This window comes from Somniosus microcephalus, chromosome 8, assembly GCF_052327205.1.
Source record: "Somniosus microcephalus isolate GS21.2 chromosome 8, FLI_Smic_1.0, whole genome shotgun sequence".
Lineage (NCBI taxonomy): Eukaryota > Metazoa > Chordata > Chondrichthyes > Squaliformes > Somniosidae > Somniosus > Somniosus microcephalus.
In genome coordinates this window covers 164,790,715-164,806,463 of record NC_140994.1, presented here as the reverse complement: position 1 = coordinate 164,806,463, position 15,749 = coordinate 164,790,715, and the positions used below count along the sequence as shown (strand labels likewise).

The window sequence follows — 15,749 nt, the reverse complement described above, 5'->3', positions numbered from 1 at the left end:
TTATTTCAATTTATTTTTAATCTTTGCAATGTGAGAAGAAATGGCTGAATTTCACTATTGGCTGTTCTCCAGTTAATATCATTGGATGTTGTCTCCATGCCAGTTGTTGAAGCACACGATAAATGCCGCGATTAATGATGTAGAAAGGGCTTCAAAATAACTATAGTTTTTGTAATGTATGTACCTTTAAGGGGGAGAACTACTTTTTACAGCTCCTGTACCCTGTAGTACCGGCAGTGACCACACCTGTATATAAACCCTGAGTAGTGATCTGTACAGTCAGTTGCAGTTTGAACCCTCATTCAGTAAACACCTGTTGATCGTTCCCTGCAGTCTGTTGTCTGATTATTGAAGGACACAACATTAAGATACACGGATATAACAGTTTTCATATAATCCAGGTTGTGGCACTTCACTCTGTACATTTCATACACTTTTAATTTTTACGGCAATGAAATGTCATTTTTGCATCTCTGCAAAAGGTTTCTGGTAAATTCAGGTATGGGCCTGGATTTTCCTCTGTAATTCTCCACCCCAAATCAGGTAAGAGTTTGGGGGAAACAACAGGGAAATCCAGGCAGTGAGGCCTACTCCTGCCCACAAAACCCAAACTTGATTTCCCTCACTCCTCCCCAGGCCAGGACCGCTCTTAACTGTTCCATCACTGACTACCACAGGCAAATGCTGGTGAAAGTGTGGGGCCCAGATTCCCAGTTTATTTTCCTCCTGTCCACCCTGCTCACTGCTGCTCCCCAGGACTGCTTGGTGAAGGTAGTAGTAGACCTGGGTAATGACAGTAATGGTCACAAATGTTAAAATTAGAGAGGAAGGGCCCAGTAGAGGATTCCTCTTTCTCTACCTGATCCCTTACCTGCTGAAAGCCTCGATCTCGATGAAAGATGTACGAGGCCCCGTTTAACATTTCCTTGCACCTCTTCTGGTGCTGTAGAGGTAGCACTGCCTCTGTAGCATCTTGATTTTCCTGGTGACCACTAGTGATAACTGGTTGGGAACCCGCCATAATGGCCCCTAACCCAGGAAGCTTGGCCAGGGTTGGGGCACAGTTAGGCAATAGGCAGAAGTCCTGCTGAGACACTGTAAGAAACATCTTGCATTTAAAGAGCGCATTTCTTAACCTCAGGATGTCCCAAAGTGCTTCACAGCCAATGAAATACTTTTGACTTGGAGTCACTGTTGTAATGTAGGGATGGATTAAAGGAAATCCAGCCTATATAATTCAATAGGAAATAGCTTGGTGTTTTGGAAAAATGATCACAAATTATTGAAAACATAACCAGCTGGTGTGAGTTTGAAGATCAACATATCTCAAAACTAATGCTTTATTAAGAATAAAATAATGTCAAAACTTTTTCCATGCTGCAGGTACTGGTGCGTTTCATGTATAGCCTGAGTAAAGGATATAGAAAAATTACCTATCACAACTGGCGCCATGGGTTCAATGTTGGACACACCATGTTTACGCTGCTCATGGTAAGTCTTGCTGATTTTCCAGGTGAAATCAGTTTTTTTTCATTTCATCTAACTTGAATTAAATCATTCAGTCTGTGAAATGCAAAGGGAAACATTAGCCCCGATATTGTGAGGGGCAGGTTTTCCGAGCCGGGGTGGAGGGGAGGGGGAGTTTTGGTTGGGACCGCATGCTGTGGCGTTAGTGGCGTCTTTTTTTTTAAACAGGATCCCCGCCCAGAAGCCAACCTGATTGACAGGCTTGGCTCCCAGCTGGGCGGGGCGAACTCTGGAGGAGGCCGGAGCCACAGCAGTCGCTAAGCAAAAGGAAAAATATCTGACATATTGGGCAGAAACAACAAAAACCCAAAGCAAACTCAATTGCTACTTGGCCCTAAACAGACAATACAACATAGCTGATTACCTGACCATGGTAAAGGATAACAAACTGAGAAAAACCTTGACAAGGTACAGACTTAGCGAACATAGCCTAGCATCGAAAAAGACAGACACAGGCAGACCAGGCTGCCAAGAGAGGACAGGATATGCTCTCACTGCAGTCAGGGAGTAGTGGAGACAGAGATGCACTTCCTCACAGCCTGTGGAAAATATCAGGGCATCAGGGAGAATTTCTACCAAAAATTCTCACAAATATGCCCTGAATTCAGAAATCTGAATGGCAACCAAAAACTCCCATACCTACTGGGGGAGGAGAGAAGCTGTGTAGCACTGGCGGCACACTATGTTACAGCTTGCCATGAACAGAGGGACAACCAGTAAACTAAGACAAGAGTATGTATAAATAATGCGAATGTATATTTATACACTCAGGGATATACCTGTTTATACACTGTATGAATAGAACTGCGTTTATGTGTTCAACCATAAATGTATTTTGATGCTTTGGCAACATAAGATGTACCTTATCATGCCAATAAAGCGATTTGAATTGAATTGAATTGAATTGATAAGGAATCTGCTGTTGTGTTAGTGGGCAGGGAGAGTCTGATCGCCGACCCTGTGAGGAAGGGAGGGAGGGGTTGTCGGATCCCTGAACTGGGGAGGGGTCCGATTCCTGTCCCCGGGGCGGGGTGATCCAATCCAGAGGGGCTCCGATCCCTGACCTGGGGGGGTTGGTCTTTGGTTGGGGATGGTCTGATGGGGGAGGGGGTGTGATTCCAGGGAAGCAGGTAAGCTTGGGGGGCCAGGGGAAGCACTCCTGCTCCTCCTGGCCCGCAAGAAGTTCTGTAAGGGCACTTACCTTTTCCCTAAGCTGTCCTCGCCTCCCTTGAGCTGCCAAAAACCTGGCTGGCCAGGGTTAAACCTGTAAAACAGATTAAATGTGGGGCTCCCAGCCTCATTCTAATATTTAAATGGCTAACCCACCTTCTAGGAGCGAGTTGGCTGCCCCTCCCCCTCTCACAGCTCCGTTAAATCCAAAAGTGGGCGGGTTGGCAGCATGTTGAGGTCGGGTTTGAGATTTTAAAAATTACCCCCATTGTAATTGGTGACTTTCATAAAGTTTTCAGTAACTTTCCAATCATCAGTGTCCCTACTTGTATATGGACATTTCAGTATTCAGTTTGTAATCATTATTCGTTGAAACCTCACATCATTATAATTTAGCATTCTATATCAAATTCCAGTTCCCTGTCATCATTAAGTATTGTAAGTAGACAATGTAATGAAGCATCATATTCTTACAAAACTCATTTATTGGATAATATTTCACTGGGTAACCTGATTGCCCAACTAGCTCCTAATCTATGCAAAGTAATGTGGGAGAGGCACATCAACAATGACATTCTCATGTGACTTCTAAACGTTGATTTCAGAATAGTGTTATCAAATGTATGAGAACCTCATACCTTTTGGCTGAGGAATAAAATCATAAAACATTGAGGGGGAAATTGGCAAGAAAATGGGCAGCAGGAAATAAATAATTTAACACAGTTTTAGTGTGAGTTATAGATGACATCATGTGGCTGACTGCGCATAACAGAACTTTAAATTCAGCAGAATTCTGTTTTGCCTGAATCCCGCCTATTTTCAACACTGGTGGATTTCTTGATCAGTTCTGGTGCTAGCAGTGTAAACTCCTATTTGAAGCTGATGGAAGCTTTGTTTGATTATTAAGAAGGGGATGGAAATATCCTAATTGCAACTTCCTGGTATGCAGACATGCAGAATGCCTCGTCCAAGTCACACTTAGTTACCCGATAGACAGCTCTAGCAGGGGGAATCATCTAAACGGTAAAGTAAGAATTTCTAGGCTGTTCTTGGACTAGTTTTATTATTTTCTTCTTTATTTTTCACCAAGACCATCTGCTGCTGAAACTCTCATCCATGCCTTTGTTACCTGTAGACTTGACTATTCCAATGCTGTCCTGACTGGCCTCCCATCTTCCACCCTCCATAAACTTGGACACATTCTAAACCCAGCTGCCTGTATCCTAACTCTCACCAAGTCCCATTCACCCATCACCCCTGTACTCGCTGATCTACATTGGCTCCTGGCTGAGCAATGCCTCGATTTTTAAAATTCTCATCCTTGTTTTCAAATCCCTCCATGGCCTCACTCCTCCCTATCTCTGTAACCTCCTCCAGCCCTACAACCCTCTGAGGTCTCGGTGCTCCTCCAAATCAGGCCTCTTGAGCATTCCCAATTTTAATCACTCCACTAATGGTGACTGTGGCTTTAGCTTCCTGGGTTCTAAGCTCTGGAAGTCTCTCTCCATGCCTTTCCGCCTCTCTATCACTCTCTCCTCCTTTAAGACGATCCTTAAAACCTACTTCTGTGACCAAGCTTTTGGTCACCTATCTTAATATCTCCTTTTGTGGCTTGATGTCAAATTTTGTTTGATAACGCTCCTATAAAGCACCTTAGGATGTTTCACTATATTAAAGGTGCTATATAAATGGAAGTTGTTGTTGTTGTCTGCCTATCGATCCACAACTCAGCATGGGGCTGTTTTGGAAAGCTAACCCCTTTTAGGCAAGTCTTTGTTAAAAAAAAAACACATCTTAAGATAACTCATGTTCAAGTCTTTTCCATGAAAAACATAGAGAATCCTCAACAGTGGCAGAAGTAGATGTGGAGGTGAGTCATATCTCTAGCATTCCTTCAGGATGTGCATGAATACTCATGCTTACCTTCATTACCTTGGGCAATCTTAGGAGATCAGCAAATATTTGTGGCAGTGTTCTTCACAACACATTGAATACAGATTCCCAAGTTATAGCTGGGTTCAGGCCCTATGGGAGAGATCAGCTGTAATCCCTGTCCAGAAGGATAGTATGGAAATCTTTCACTATAGAGATATTCAAAGCCAACAGTTGTGGGTAAGTTTTGCAAGGTTTTGCATCACAGGTGGGACCTCACATATAGCCAGCACATATCAGAATTCTTCGCTCAGGAAAAATGTATCACGCGAATTATCACTACAGCTAGGCATGATACTCTCAATAGTATCAGAAAAGACATTTCCTGAAATTTAAAACAAGCCTGTAGCCAATAACTGCATTAACAACTTTTTTTATTGCAAAGTCAGCTTTAGTCCTATTTTAGTAGTGGAATATGCATCCATTGGAACTTGTAGGGCAGGATTTTCACTGGGCCATGGAGGCGGGACTGGAGGCATGTTGGGGGTTCAAATTTTGAAATCGGGGGGGGGGGCACGAACTCATCCCGCCTCCATGCCAGTTTCAAATGAGGTGGATACCTAACCTGTGCTGGGAGCCACCTCCCCGAGGTGGGAAGGGGATTAGTGCCAATTAACTGCCTGTTAACAGGTAGTTAACAGGCAGTTTTTAGCCTAATCACTATTTTTATTCCTGAAGTGTGGGCTTGGAGGGTTCGAGATGTCCGGTGTTCAGGTGAGTGATGGGTGCATGAGTGCAGAGTTAAGTGGGTTTGGTGTGTGTAAAGTGTTTAAAGAAGTTTTACTTACCTTTACTTACCTTTACAGCCTTCCTTCCTTCAGGTCTCGGGAGTCCCTCATCCCACCGGCACAGAAAGCAGAATGGCGCGAGCTGTCAAAAGTTGCAGCATTCAGCTTTCTGTTCTGGAGAGATCTCTAAATCAGCCTGAGAGGAAGGAATTAACTTAATGTACAGATTGTAAGTGTTTGACAGCTTCAAAGAGCTGTCAAACATTGATATTTCATCTGTCAAAAGCTCTTGACAGATGAAATGTCAATCTGTGACATCACCTGTTGCCGGGTGGCCCTTAATTGGCCTGCTGAGCCCACTGGGTGGGCTCAACAAGGTCAATCAAGTGAAAATCGAGTTGGTTGGCCACAACTCGATGGAGGCGGGACTACAAGCCCAAAAGTTGTAGTCCCGCCTCCTACACGCCTCCAGTATCAAAATCTAGTCTGTAATGTAGGCATCATAAGGCTTTCCAATAGTGCAAAATTTATACTTGCTAAAATCAAATTGATCTGCTCCCTAATAACTGTCTAAATAGATGTCTTTAGTCTACTAGCAATGTAATTACAAGAGAACTCAGAATAACATTAGCAAAATCAAGTTTATTGCCTAAAATGCAAATTCAAATTGGTGGTTATTTGTTCGTAAGCACCTGTTCAAAACAAATAGGAAGGATTTGCATTTCTAGACACAAAAGGCATCAAGGGGTATGGGGAGAGAGCGGGAATATGGTATTGAGATAAGTGATCAGCCATGAACATATTGAATGGTGGAGCAAGCTCGAAGGGCCGAATGGCCTACTGCTGCTCCTATTTTTCTATGTTTCTATTACAATGGCCCAGATTTTGCTATGGTAATGACGATGAACATGCCCCTGAAACTGACCGTAACTTCAGGATTTAGCGCATGCGCTTCTAAATGTGGAAATCCTTAAGTTGCGGTCAGTCATTCACTGCTCCGCCACAGGCTGCGCTGTGTAACTCCCCATAGTTGGCAATCAGTGAAATCAGTTGAATTGGCGAAAACTTAAAGCTTTTCTGACCAAATTACCCCATTAAAAGTTCAGCCTTGTTGGAATAGGTGTAACTGGTGTTTTAATGCCGTATTGACTGCTGAACAACTGTTCTGGCCCTGAAAAACACATTTTATATTTGTGGAATGTAAAATTTCTCCATTATGATAGAAAATTACTAGATTATTAAAATAATAAAACATTATCTTTTTAATTCTTTTTTAAAAGTTTGTTTATCATTTTCAGCTTCTACCTTAACCCCATGTGTATGTCCCAATGTAAAAAATTATAAAAGTGAATTGAATCAGTGCTTTTTATTTCCTGGCTTGCTGTCTGTGAGAATTCTTCAATGTGATTGGCTGCTTAGACAGCTTGATGATGTCACTACTGCATCACATTGGGGAGACCCTATTGACAGCACTACAATCAAATTAACACTGAGAAAGCTTAAGTTTTTGCCAAAGAGATTGCGAGATCTTTGTGGGCAGCTTTCTTCGTGGTCAGCGGCGAACACCGTCACTTCGCCACTGACCGCAAATTTTGGGCCAATGTATTTTTCGCTTTCAGTTAGATTTTTCTTAAATATTGTATTGGTAGTGGTGCTGCAGTTGCTATGTGGTGTAACATTTTTATTTCAGTGTTGTTTGGCTGGTATGTAAACAAAATATATATTTAATGTTGTCAGAACACATTGGGCCAGATTCGCTGGGAAAATAACAGTGAGTTTAATGCATACACCATTATATATATGTATAAATTGTCCCTTAATCTGTGATGTGGAAGAGATACCCAGTGAGTTGCGAATCGTCACAAATTGCTGGACGATTTGGGCTGCTCTGCTAATAGTCTTGCGAAAACAATAACTCGCCGTCAACTTCCTCGTGAGTTTCAAGGAATTGCTACATTTGCGCAGTAAATATGAATTAAACTTACCGCAGAAAGTTAATGCTGGTACTTAACAGCGTAAGGACCCTTTTAATTATGAAATTAATGTTCCTGCAATGCCACTCAACCTCTCCGGCCCAGAATGGGAACCAATAAAACTGTGGAGTCTTATTCCTTCAGGTAGTAAATTGTTCTATGAGGTTTTGAACATTTAAAATTTTATTTTTTTTCTTCTTGTCTCTTTAATCTCTCTCTCTTAATCCAGTCTTTCTTTCCCTCTCTTTATTTCTCTTTCAGTACCTAATTTGACTTTAATTCACCATATTTCCTTCTCCATCATTCCTCTGTTTCTTTCTCTATCCTTAAATCTCATTGGTTAAGGAGATAGACTGTTGGTCCCATTGTTCACCAAGGTCCCAGGTGCCCTGCTGCCTGTTATCAGTTTGTACTTCCAGTAATGTGCGGCACAAAAACATTTTGAGCTGAAGGGTGAGGGAAAAAAATCAAAATCATAGGGCACGTCATGAGATGCCGCGCTCATGAAAATTCTGGGCCATTAACATTGCCCTATGAACTTCTTTTTAGACTGGAAATTTAAAGTGCTACTACACAGATCTGGAGGCATTCGCTATGGTGACAGCTGCATTTTGCCATGACATTGATCACAGAGGAACAAACAACCTCTATCAAATGAAGTGAGTCACCATTACTAAAGGTAGTTATCATGTGTTAGTTCACTTATTGTGTCAAGCTATTATAAGAAACACTCTTATTAATTACATTTCATAAATCCAATAGGTCACAGGATCCATTGGCAAGACTTCATGGGTCATCCATTATGGAGCGACATCATTTGGAGTTTAGTAAAACCCTGCTCCAAGATGAGGTATGTGATAACTGTGGTAATTCCCAGCCTTCCTAGGAAAACAGAAGGAAAATTTACAGATTTAAAATATTTTATTTATATTAAGTGATTATTATATTGAAAATGTAAAAAGACAATACTCAGAGATCAGAGAGTAAGATTGCATATAATTTTACATACAATAAATATTGGAAAAAAATGGCAAGAACATGTATTGATGTTGCTTTTAGGTAACCTAGGTATCTATGGTTATTTTCATTAACATTTTCACTATTAACCATTAGCTTGCACAAGAATAGAAGGAAATTCTTCTTTTGTTTGCTTGTAATTAAATCATCAGTGTAAGCTATTCCACATTTAATGCAGTCATAATTCTTTTTCGCACTGATACCACATTATTTTCATTGCCTTGGTGCCAAGCCTAATTTTGAAAGTTTTGATGTAAGCAAGACTTCCTGCAAGACATGATTGTGCGTTGGTGAAATGTAAGCTCCTCCTGTGTTATTTTTCCACTTCCTATTGGTGATGAATTTCCTCACCATTTTTGGCACAGTTCCTGGTAGGAATTTTTTGCTGACAAAAGCTGCCAACACATCAGCTCTTTTTGTCAGCATCATATAACTGCACCCTTTCCTATATGATTCTAACCTCCATCAGTAACAAAGCACCATGTCAGTGCACATTCCCATCAGAAGTACTTATAGAGGTGCTTTTTTTATGTTCTTGCAATCTTAATTTCATTGGGCCTGAATTTGTGATCGGAGGCTTTCCGCAAACGGATGCCAGTATTTTGGTCTCATCGTTGTTATTCTGGGTACCAGAAAAGTTTGAGGGAGAAGAATGGAATGATTGATGTTGGAAATTGTAAGATCAGGAATCATTTTAATTTAACCCGCCTGACAGGAAATGGACGGGTTCAGAGTGGCTGCCTTTTTTACACCTCACCCGATTTTACTTTTCACAATGGCAAGTGAAGTAGGGCAGGGTATAAAACGGGCAGCTGATCAAATACCGTAAGTTTACTGCCGGGAGTGTTAAGTTAAAATGAACCCCACCATTATTGATTGAGTAATTGGTAGTCATCTGTTGCTGGAGTTAAGGCACAATTTTAGGGCATCTCACCAATATACTATACCTAACCTGGGAGTGCTTAATGTTACCACTGCATTCAGAAGGTACACAGCGTTGACATCGTTCAACTTGATGAACACAAAAAATAATTTATTTTTAAAAAGGACATCATTGTCAAGTGGCACAATTCTTTGTACTCTTTTGATGCACCCTCTAAACAAATAAACTGTTACTTAACAAAAACATTAAATAAAACTTAACAACTTAAATTAAAATTGTATTCCCAGGGGTGATAATGCACTCCAGTCGCTGCGGTGCCCACCGGCCGCAGAAGGCCTCGAGTGTGCTGGCGGACACCGTGTGCTCCATCTCCAGGGCTACAGTTCTTTGTAACACCAATGCACATTGTGACTGATTGGCAATACACAGGTTTAATCGCCCACCTGGAATTGTTCCCAATCTCTGTCACATTGCTATGGGAGGCAGTGAGTAGAGAGTAAATACTTTCTGTAGGAAGGTAGAGAAAATCAAAGAGTGCATGTCATCAGGGTAATCCTACATGCTTCTTAACAGCTGGTTTAAGACTGGCTTTTTTTCACCACAGAGCTAAGTCATTCTCCCATTCTGTTGTGATAGGAAACATATGGCTAGAGATACCAATGGAGAAAATAATTAGAAAAAATTAGAAGGTAGATTAGAATGAATTTTGAAAAGCATTAATAATGTGCTCTGAAATATTTTTCTTTTACATGTGATTTTTACTGCAATGTAGTAGATGGTGCTGAGTCTGACTCATGTTTTACTTAGTGGTGTTATTTGATTTTAACAGGATTTAAATATCTTCCAAAATCTCAACCGAAGACAGTATGAACATGTATTCCATCTGATGGACATTGCCATCATTGCTACAGACTTGGCACTTTATTTCAAGTATATTTTTCAAATATCTTATTAAAAAAATCACAGATTGGGATTTTATGTCATTTTCATTAGAAATAATTAAATGCAAACTCTATTGGTTTAAAATTCAACAGTCAATTAGTGTGTAATATTGTTATTTCTATTACATGACAGAAAAAGGACAATGTTTCAAAAGATAGTAGACCTGTCTGAAACATATGAAGACAATGAAGAATGGGTGCAGTTTATGATACTGCAAACAACCAGGAAAGAGATTATCATGTAAGCCTATTTTTAGATTTTTTTTATGGAATCGCTTTGAAATTTCAAACCTGCAATTAGACTTTAAAATTTGTTGAAAAAACATAGCTTTAATTAAATCTTGGCTTGAGAATTTTCAAGTTAATGTTACTTATGCTATGTTTCCATCCAAGGCGTTTGCTGGGGTTATGATACTACGGTTACTTGCAGTGTTCCATCTAAGCCGCCGCGTGCACGGCCGCGCAGTAATCTGCAAGATCCTGTGCAGGCCGTCCACAAGCTTTTACATTGGACATACCGCACATGCGCAGAAATTTAAAGGGACCACGCATTGAAAGAAACAGGTCGCGCAGAACATACAGCAGCCTACAGGGAACATTGGTTACTTGTAATTATTATTGTGGTTATAGTACTGAGTTTAATTTCTTATTTATATATCATCCTGTGCATCATTAATTTAGGGCCATGATGATGACAGCCTGTGACTTATCTGCCATCACAAAACCTTGGGAAATGCAGAGCAAGGTAAAAAATATATATTTTTAGTTTTATTCCTGCTTTGGTGTTCTTTCTTTAAATTTAGATGGATAATTTGCTAAGGAGTTGATTAAAGTGTTATGAATTAGAACCTATTTATAGCAATCTGCCTTATTTAATAATGGGCACAATGGCAGTGATTGGCGTTCACTGTATACTAATCGTAGGCATTCACTCTATGATGCAGCATGTTGCAATAATCCAAAGTGGCTTCAAGTAAGATGGAGGTTGGGGTTGAGGCTCTGACCACAATCTTTCAAGCATCCATAGATATGTAAATTGTGCCAGTGGATTGGAGTGTTGCCAAGTTAACATCACTTCAAGAAGGAAGAAAGGGATAAACCTGTTAACTAAAGACCATTCGCCCTTGGTAAGCTTTGGGGGTTCATAAAATAGGATAAAATTAATACTCATTTGGAAACACGTGGGTTAATTATGGACAGCCAGCATGGATTTGCAAAAGACAAGTTGTGCCTGACAAGTTTAATAGAGTTTCTAAAAGCATTTGTTTTCTCCTCACAAACTCATCTTTCTCATGTCATTTATGCACTATGTTCGGAACCTGCATCCTCTCCTCTTGGTCAGGTACCACACCAAAGCCAGCAGAAATAAGGAAGAAAAGAAATGGCAGGGAGAAAAAAATGCAAAAAAATGGAGATCTACTGTGCAACAAAATGCAATGTGCAAAATGCAGCCAAGAGTACATAAAAATTCAGGAAAAGGGTCCAGCCAGGAGGTAGAGACGGAAAGCATATGAAAAATATTTATGTTGTTCCTGTTCTTCTCTGAACAAATGTAAGAAGTCACACAACACCAGGTTATAGTCCAACAGTTTTATTTGAAATCACAAGCTTTCGGAGCGCTGCTCCTTCGTCAGGTGAAGTGGAGAGATGCATAAAGACACAGCTTATATAGTCAGAGAATAATGCCAGATGATTACAGGTAATCTTTCTAACTGCCATTTATCACACCTCGGCAGAGAGATAATCACAGCAATCAAAGGTGTGAATGGTGTCCAAACAGGTCAGTCAGGAAAACATTGCATCAAAGAACAATGAGGTGGGGTCACAAGGGGTCAAATGTTGCAGATGCTGGGGTCTGTATGAAAAACAAAAACAGACAAAAAACATTTTTTTTGCTAGAAATCACAGCAGGTCCGGCCGCATCTGTGTAGAGAGAACAATCCAATGACGACTCGAGTCTGGATGACCCTACGTCAGGTGGGGTTACATGTAGCGTGACATGAACCCAAGATCCCGGTTGAGGCCATCCTCATGAGTGCGGAACTTGGCTATCAGTTTCTGCTCTACGATTTTGCGTTGTCGTGTGTCTCGAAGGCCGCCTTGGAGAATGCTTACCTGAAGATCGGAGGCTGAATGTCCTTGACTGCTGAAGTGTTCCCCGACTGGGAGGGAACACTCCTGCCTAGCGATTGTTGCGCGGTGTCCGTTCATCCGTTGTCACAGTGTCTGCATGGTCTCGCCGATGTACCATGCTCCGGGGCATCCTTTCCTGCAACGTATGAGGTAGACAACGTTGGCCGAGTCACATGAGTATGTACCATGTACCTGGTGGGTGGTGTCCTCACGTGTGATGATGGTATCTGTGTTGATGATCTGGCATGTCTTGCAGAAGTTGCCATGGCAGGGTTGTGTGGTGTCATGGTCGCTGTTCTCCTGAAAGCTGGGTAATTTGCTGTGAACGATGGTCTGTTTGAGGTTAGGCGGCTGTTTGAAGGTGAATAGTGGAGGCGTGGGGATGGCCTTAGCGAGGTGTTCATCATCATCGATGACATGTTGAAGGCTGCGAAGAACATACACCAGATACATCGACGACATTTTCTTCCTATGGACCCACGGCGAAGAATCACTGAAAAGACTACACGATAACATCAACAAGTTCCATCCCACCATCAAACTCACCATGGACTACTCCTCAGAATCGGTTTCATTCTTGGACACACGAATCTCCATCAAAGACGGACACCTCAGCACTTCACTCTACCGCAAGCCCACGGACAACCTCAGGATGCTCCACTTCTCCAGCTTCCACCCTAACCACGTTAAAGAAGCCATGCCCTATGGACAAGCCCTGCGAATACATAGGATCTGCTCAGACGAGGAGGAACGTGATGGACACCTACAGACGCTGAAAGACGCCCTCGTAAGAACGGGATATGACGCTCGACTCGTCGATCGACCGTTCCAACGGGCCACAGCAAAAAATCGCATAGACCTCCTCAGAAGACAAACACGGGACACAACCAATAGAGTGCCCTTCGTCGTCCAGTACTTCCCCAGAGTGGAGAAACTACGCCATGTTCTTCGCAGCCTTCAACATGTCATCGATGACGACGAACACCTCGCTAAGGCCATCCCCACGCCTCCACTACTCGCCTTCAAACAGCCGCCTAACCTCAAACAGACCATCGTTCGCAGCAAATTACCCAGCTTTCAGGAGAACAGCGACCACGACACCACACAACACTGCCACGGCAACCTCTGCAAGACATGCCAGATCATCAACACAGATACCATCATCACACGTGAGGACACCACCCACCAGGTACATGGTACATACTCATGTGACTCGGCCAACGTTGTCTACCTCATACGTTGCAGGAAAGGACGCTCCGGAGCATGGTACATCGGCGAGACCATGCAGACACTGCGACAACGGATGAACGGACACCACGCAACAATCGCCAGGCAGGAGTGTTCCCTCCCAGTCAGGGAACACTTCAGCAGTCAAGGACATTCAGCCTCCGATCTTCGGGTAAGCATTCTCCAAGGCGGCCTTCGAGACACACGACAACGCAAAATCGTAGAGCAGAAACTGATAGCCAAGTTCCGCACTCATGAGGACGGCCTCAACCGGGATCTTGGGTTCATGTTGTTTTGTCCATGTATAATAAGACACAGACTGCAGGAGAAACGGTACAACAGGTGTTTACTCAACGTGGCTCATAGTGGAACTGATCTGTACAGATTACTACTCAGTGCTATATACAGGTGTGGTCACTGCCAGTACTGCAGCCAGTACTGCAGTCCACATGAGCTGTAAAAGATAGTTCCCCTTAAAGGTATATACATTACAATTTCTCCCCTTTTAGATTAACAGTACCATAACACTCATTTAACAATTAAATATCAAACTAATTACAATTAACACTTTTAACATGCAACATTAGCTGAAAATAGTCTATTTATATATTCAGTCTTTGGGGAGGCTTCCTGATCCTTTCTGGATATCGCCTTTCCCGAGTGTCTTGCTCTTGGTGCGGAGGCGATTCTGGCCCCCTGTCGTCGGTTGGTTCATCAGCTTCCGATGCTACTGTTTCTGGGGTAGATGCGACCTGTACGTCGGGTTCGTCACCAGGTACGCATGGGCGAGGCATGGGGTTGACTTGTTCCTGTGACTCTAGGATCTGGTCAGCATGGCGTCTCACGATGCTCTCCCCAACGTCCACTGTGTACATTAGTGGGCCCTGCCGTGTGCATATCGTTCCTGGCTGCCATTTTTCTGTTCGGTAGTCGCGGGCCAAGACTGGTTGCCCTACATTGAAGCTCCTTGTTGGCTTCTCATGGATGTGCTGGAATTGCTTACTCTCAACATCTCTTCGTACGTTTGGTCTGAGCAAATCCAGGCGAGATCTTAACCTTCGGTTAAAGAACATCATGGCTGGGGCCTGGTTGGTGACTGCATGTGTCGCATTCCGGTAGGTGAACAGGAAATTGTCCACCTTGTGCTGCAGTGGAATGTTGTCATTGTACATAGCCTTTATTGCCTTCTTAAAGGTTTGTACGAACCTCTCAGCCAATCCATTTGTGGCTGGATGATACGGGGGGGATGTGTAATGCCTTACCCCCTTCTTTTTCAAGAACGTCCGGAACTCTTCGGACACAAACTGTGGTCCGTTGTCGGAGCAAATCAGTTCTGGCAAGCCATTCCTGGCAAAAATGGTCCATAGGACTGCAATAGTTTTTTCCGTGGTGGTGGAGGACATTTTGATGACCTCAGGCCATTTCGAGTGCGCATCCACGGCTATTAAAAACATTGAGTCCAAGAATGGACCAGCAAAATCAATATGCACCCGTTGCCATGGAGATGAGGGCCACTCCCATGGGTGTAGAGGGGCCTGTGGTGGTGCATTTTGGACTTTCTGGCATCGTGAGCAGCTCTTGGTCAGATCCTCGATTTGTTTATCGATTCCCGGCCACCACACATAAGCCCTGGCTAGGCTTTTCATTTTTACCCCTCCCAGATGACCCTCATGAAGCTCATTGAGCACTCTATCCCTTAACTTGGGTGGAATTACCACTCGGGATCCACACATCAAGGTCCCCTGGCACACTGACAGCTGTTTTCTCCTTGTCGAGAATGCTGGCAACAGTGAGGCGCCATGTGCTGGCCATCCCTTCACCGTCAAATCATATACCCGAGACAGTGTCGGGTCATTTCGGGTTTCCTTTTCGATACAAGCGTTAGTTACCGGTAGGTATTCAACTATAGTCGAATGGAATATTTCGACAGGATCCACTGCTGGTGCTTCCTCCGCAGTAGGCAGTGGCAGGCGTGATAGCCCATCAGCATTTCCATGCTGTTTCGTGCCCTTATATTCAATCTCATAGTGGTGCGCCCCTAGAAAAAGGGACCATCTTTGTAGTCGTTGCGCAGTCATCACCGGAACGCCCTTCTTCGGATTAAAAATGGAGACAAGAGGCTGGTGATCAGTCAGCAAGGTGAATTTCTGCCCGTGCAGATAGTGATTGAACTTTTTCACTCCCCACACTAGGCTGAGGGCCTCCCTGTCAACCTGGG

General features: G+C 42.9%; 1 protein-coding gene across 2 annotated transcripts in view; it reads left to right on the top strand.

Annotated features, from left to right (window-relative positions):
* pde6a (phosphodiesterase 6A, cGMP-specific, rod, alpha) overlaps nucleotides 1-15,749 on the top strand; it is a 72,499-nt gene that overhangs the window by 35,783 nt on the left and 20,967 nt on the right. For both annotated transcript variants that reach the window (XM_085995319.1, XM_085995318.1), the window contains exons 13-18: nucleotides 1,384-1,491; nucleotides 7,880-7,989; nucleotides 8,093-8,180; nucleotides 10,060-10,160; nucleotides 10,305-10,412; nucleotides 10,853-10,916. In XM_085995319.1, the coding sequence (XP_085851445.1) occupies nucleotides 1,384-1,491; nucleotides 7,880-7,989; nucleotides 8,093-8,180; nucleotides 10,060-10,160; nucleotides 10,305-10,412; nucleotides 10,853-10,916 (579 nt within the window). The remainder of the gene's footprint in view (nucleotides 1-1,383; nucleotides 1,492-7,879; nucleotides 7,990-8,092; nucleotides 8,181-10,059; nucleotides 10,161-10,304; nucleotides 10,413-10,852; nucleotides 10,917-15,749) is intronic.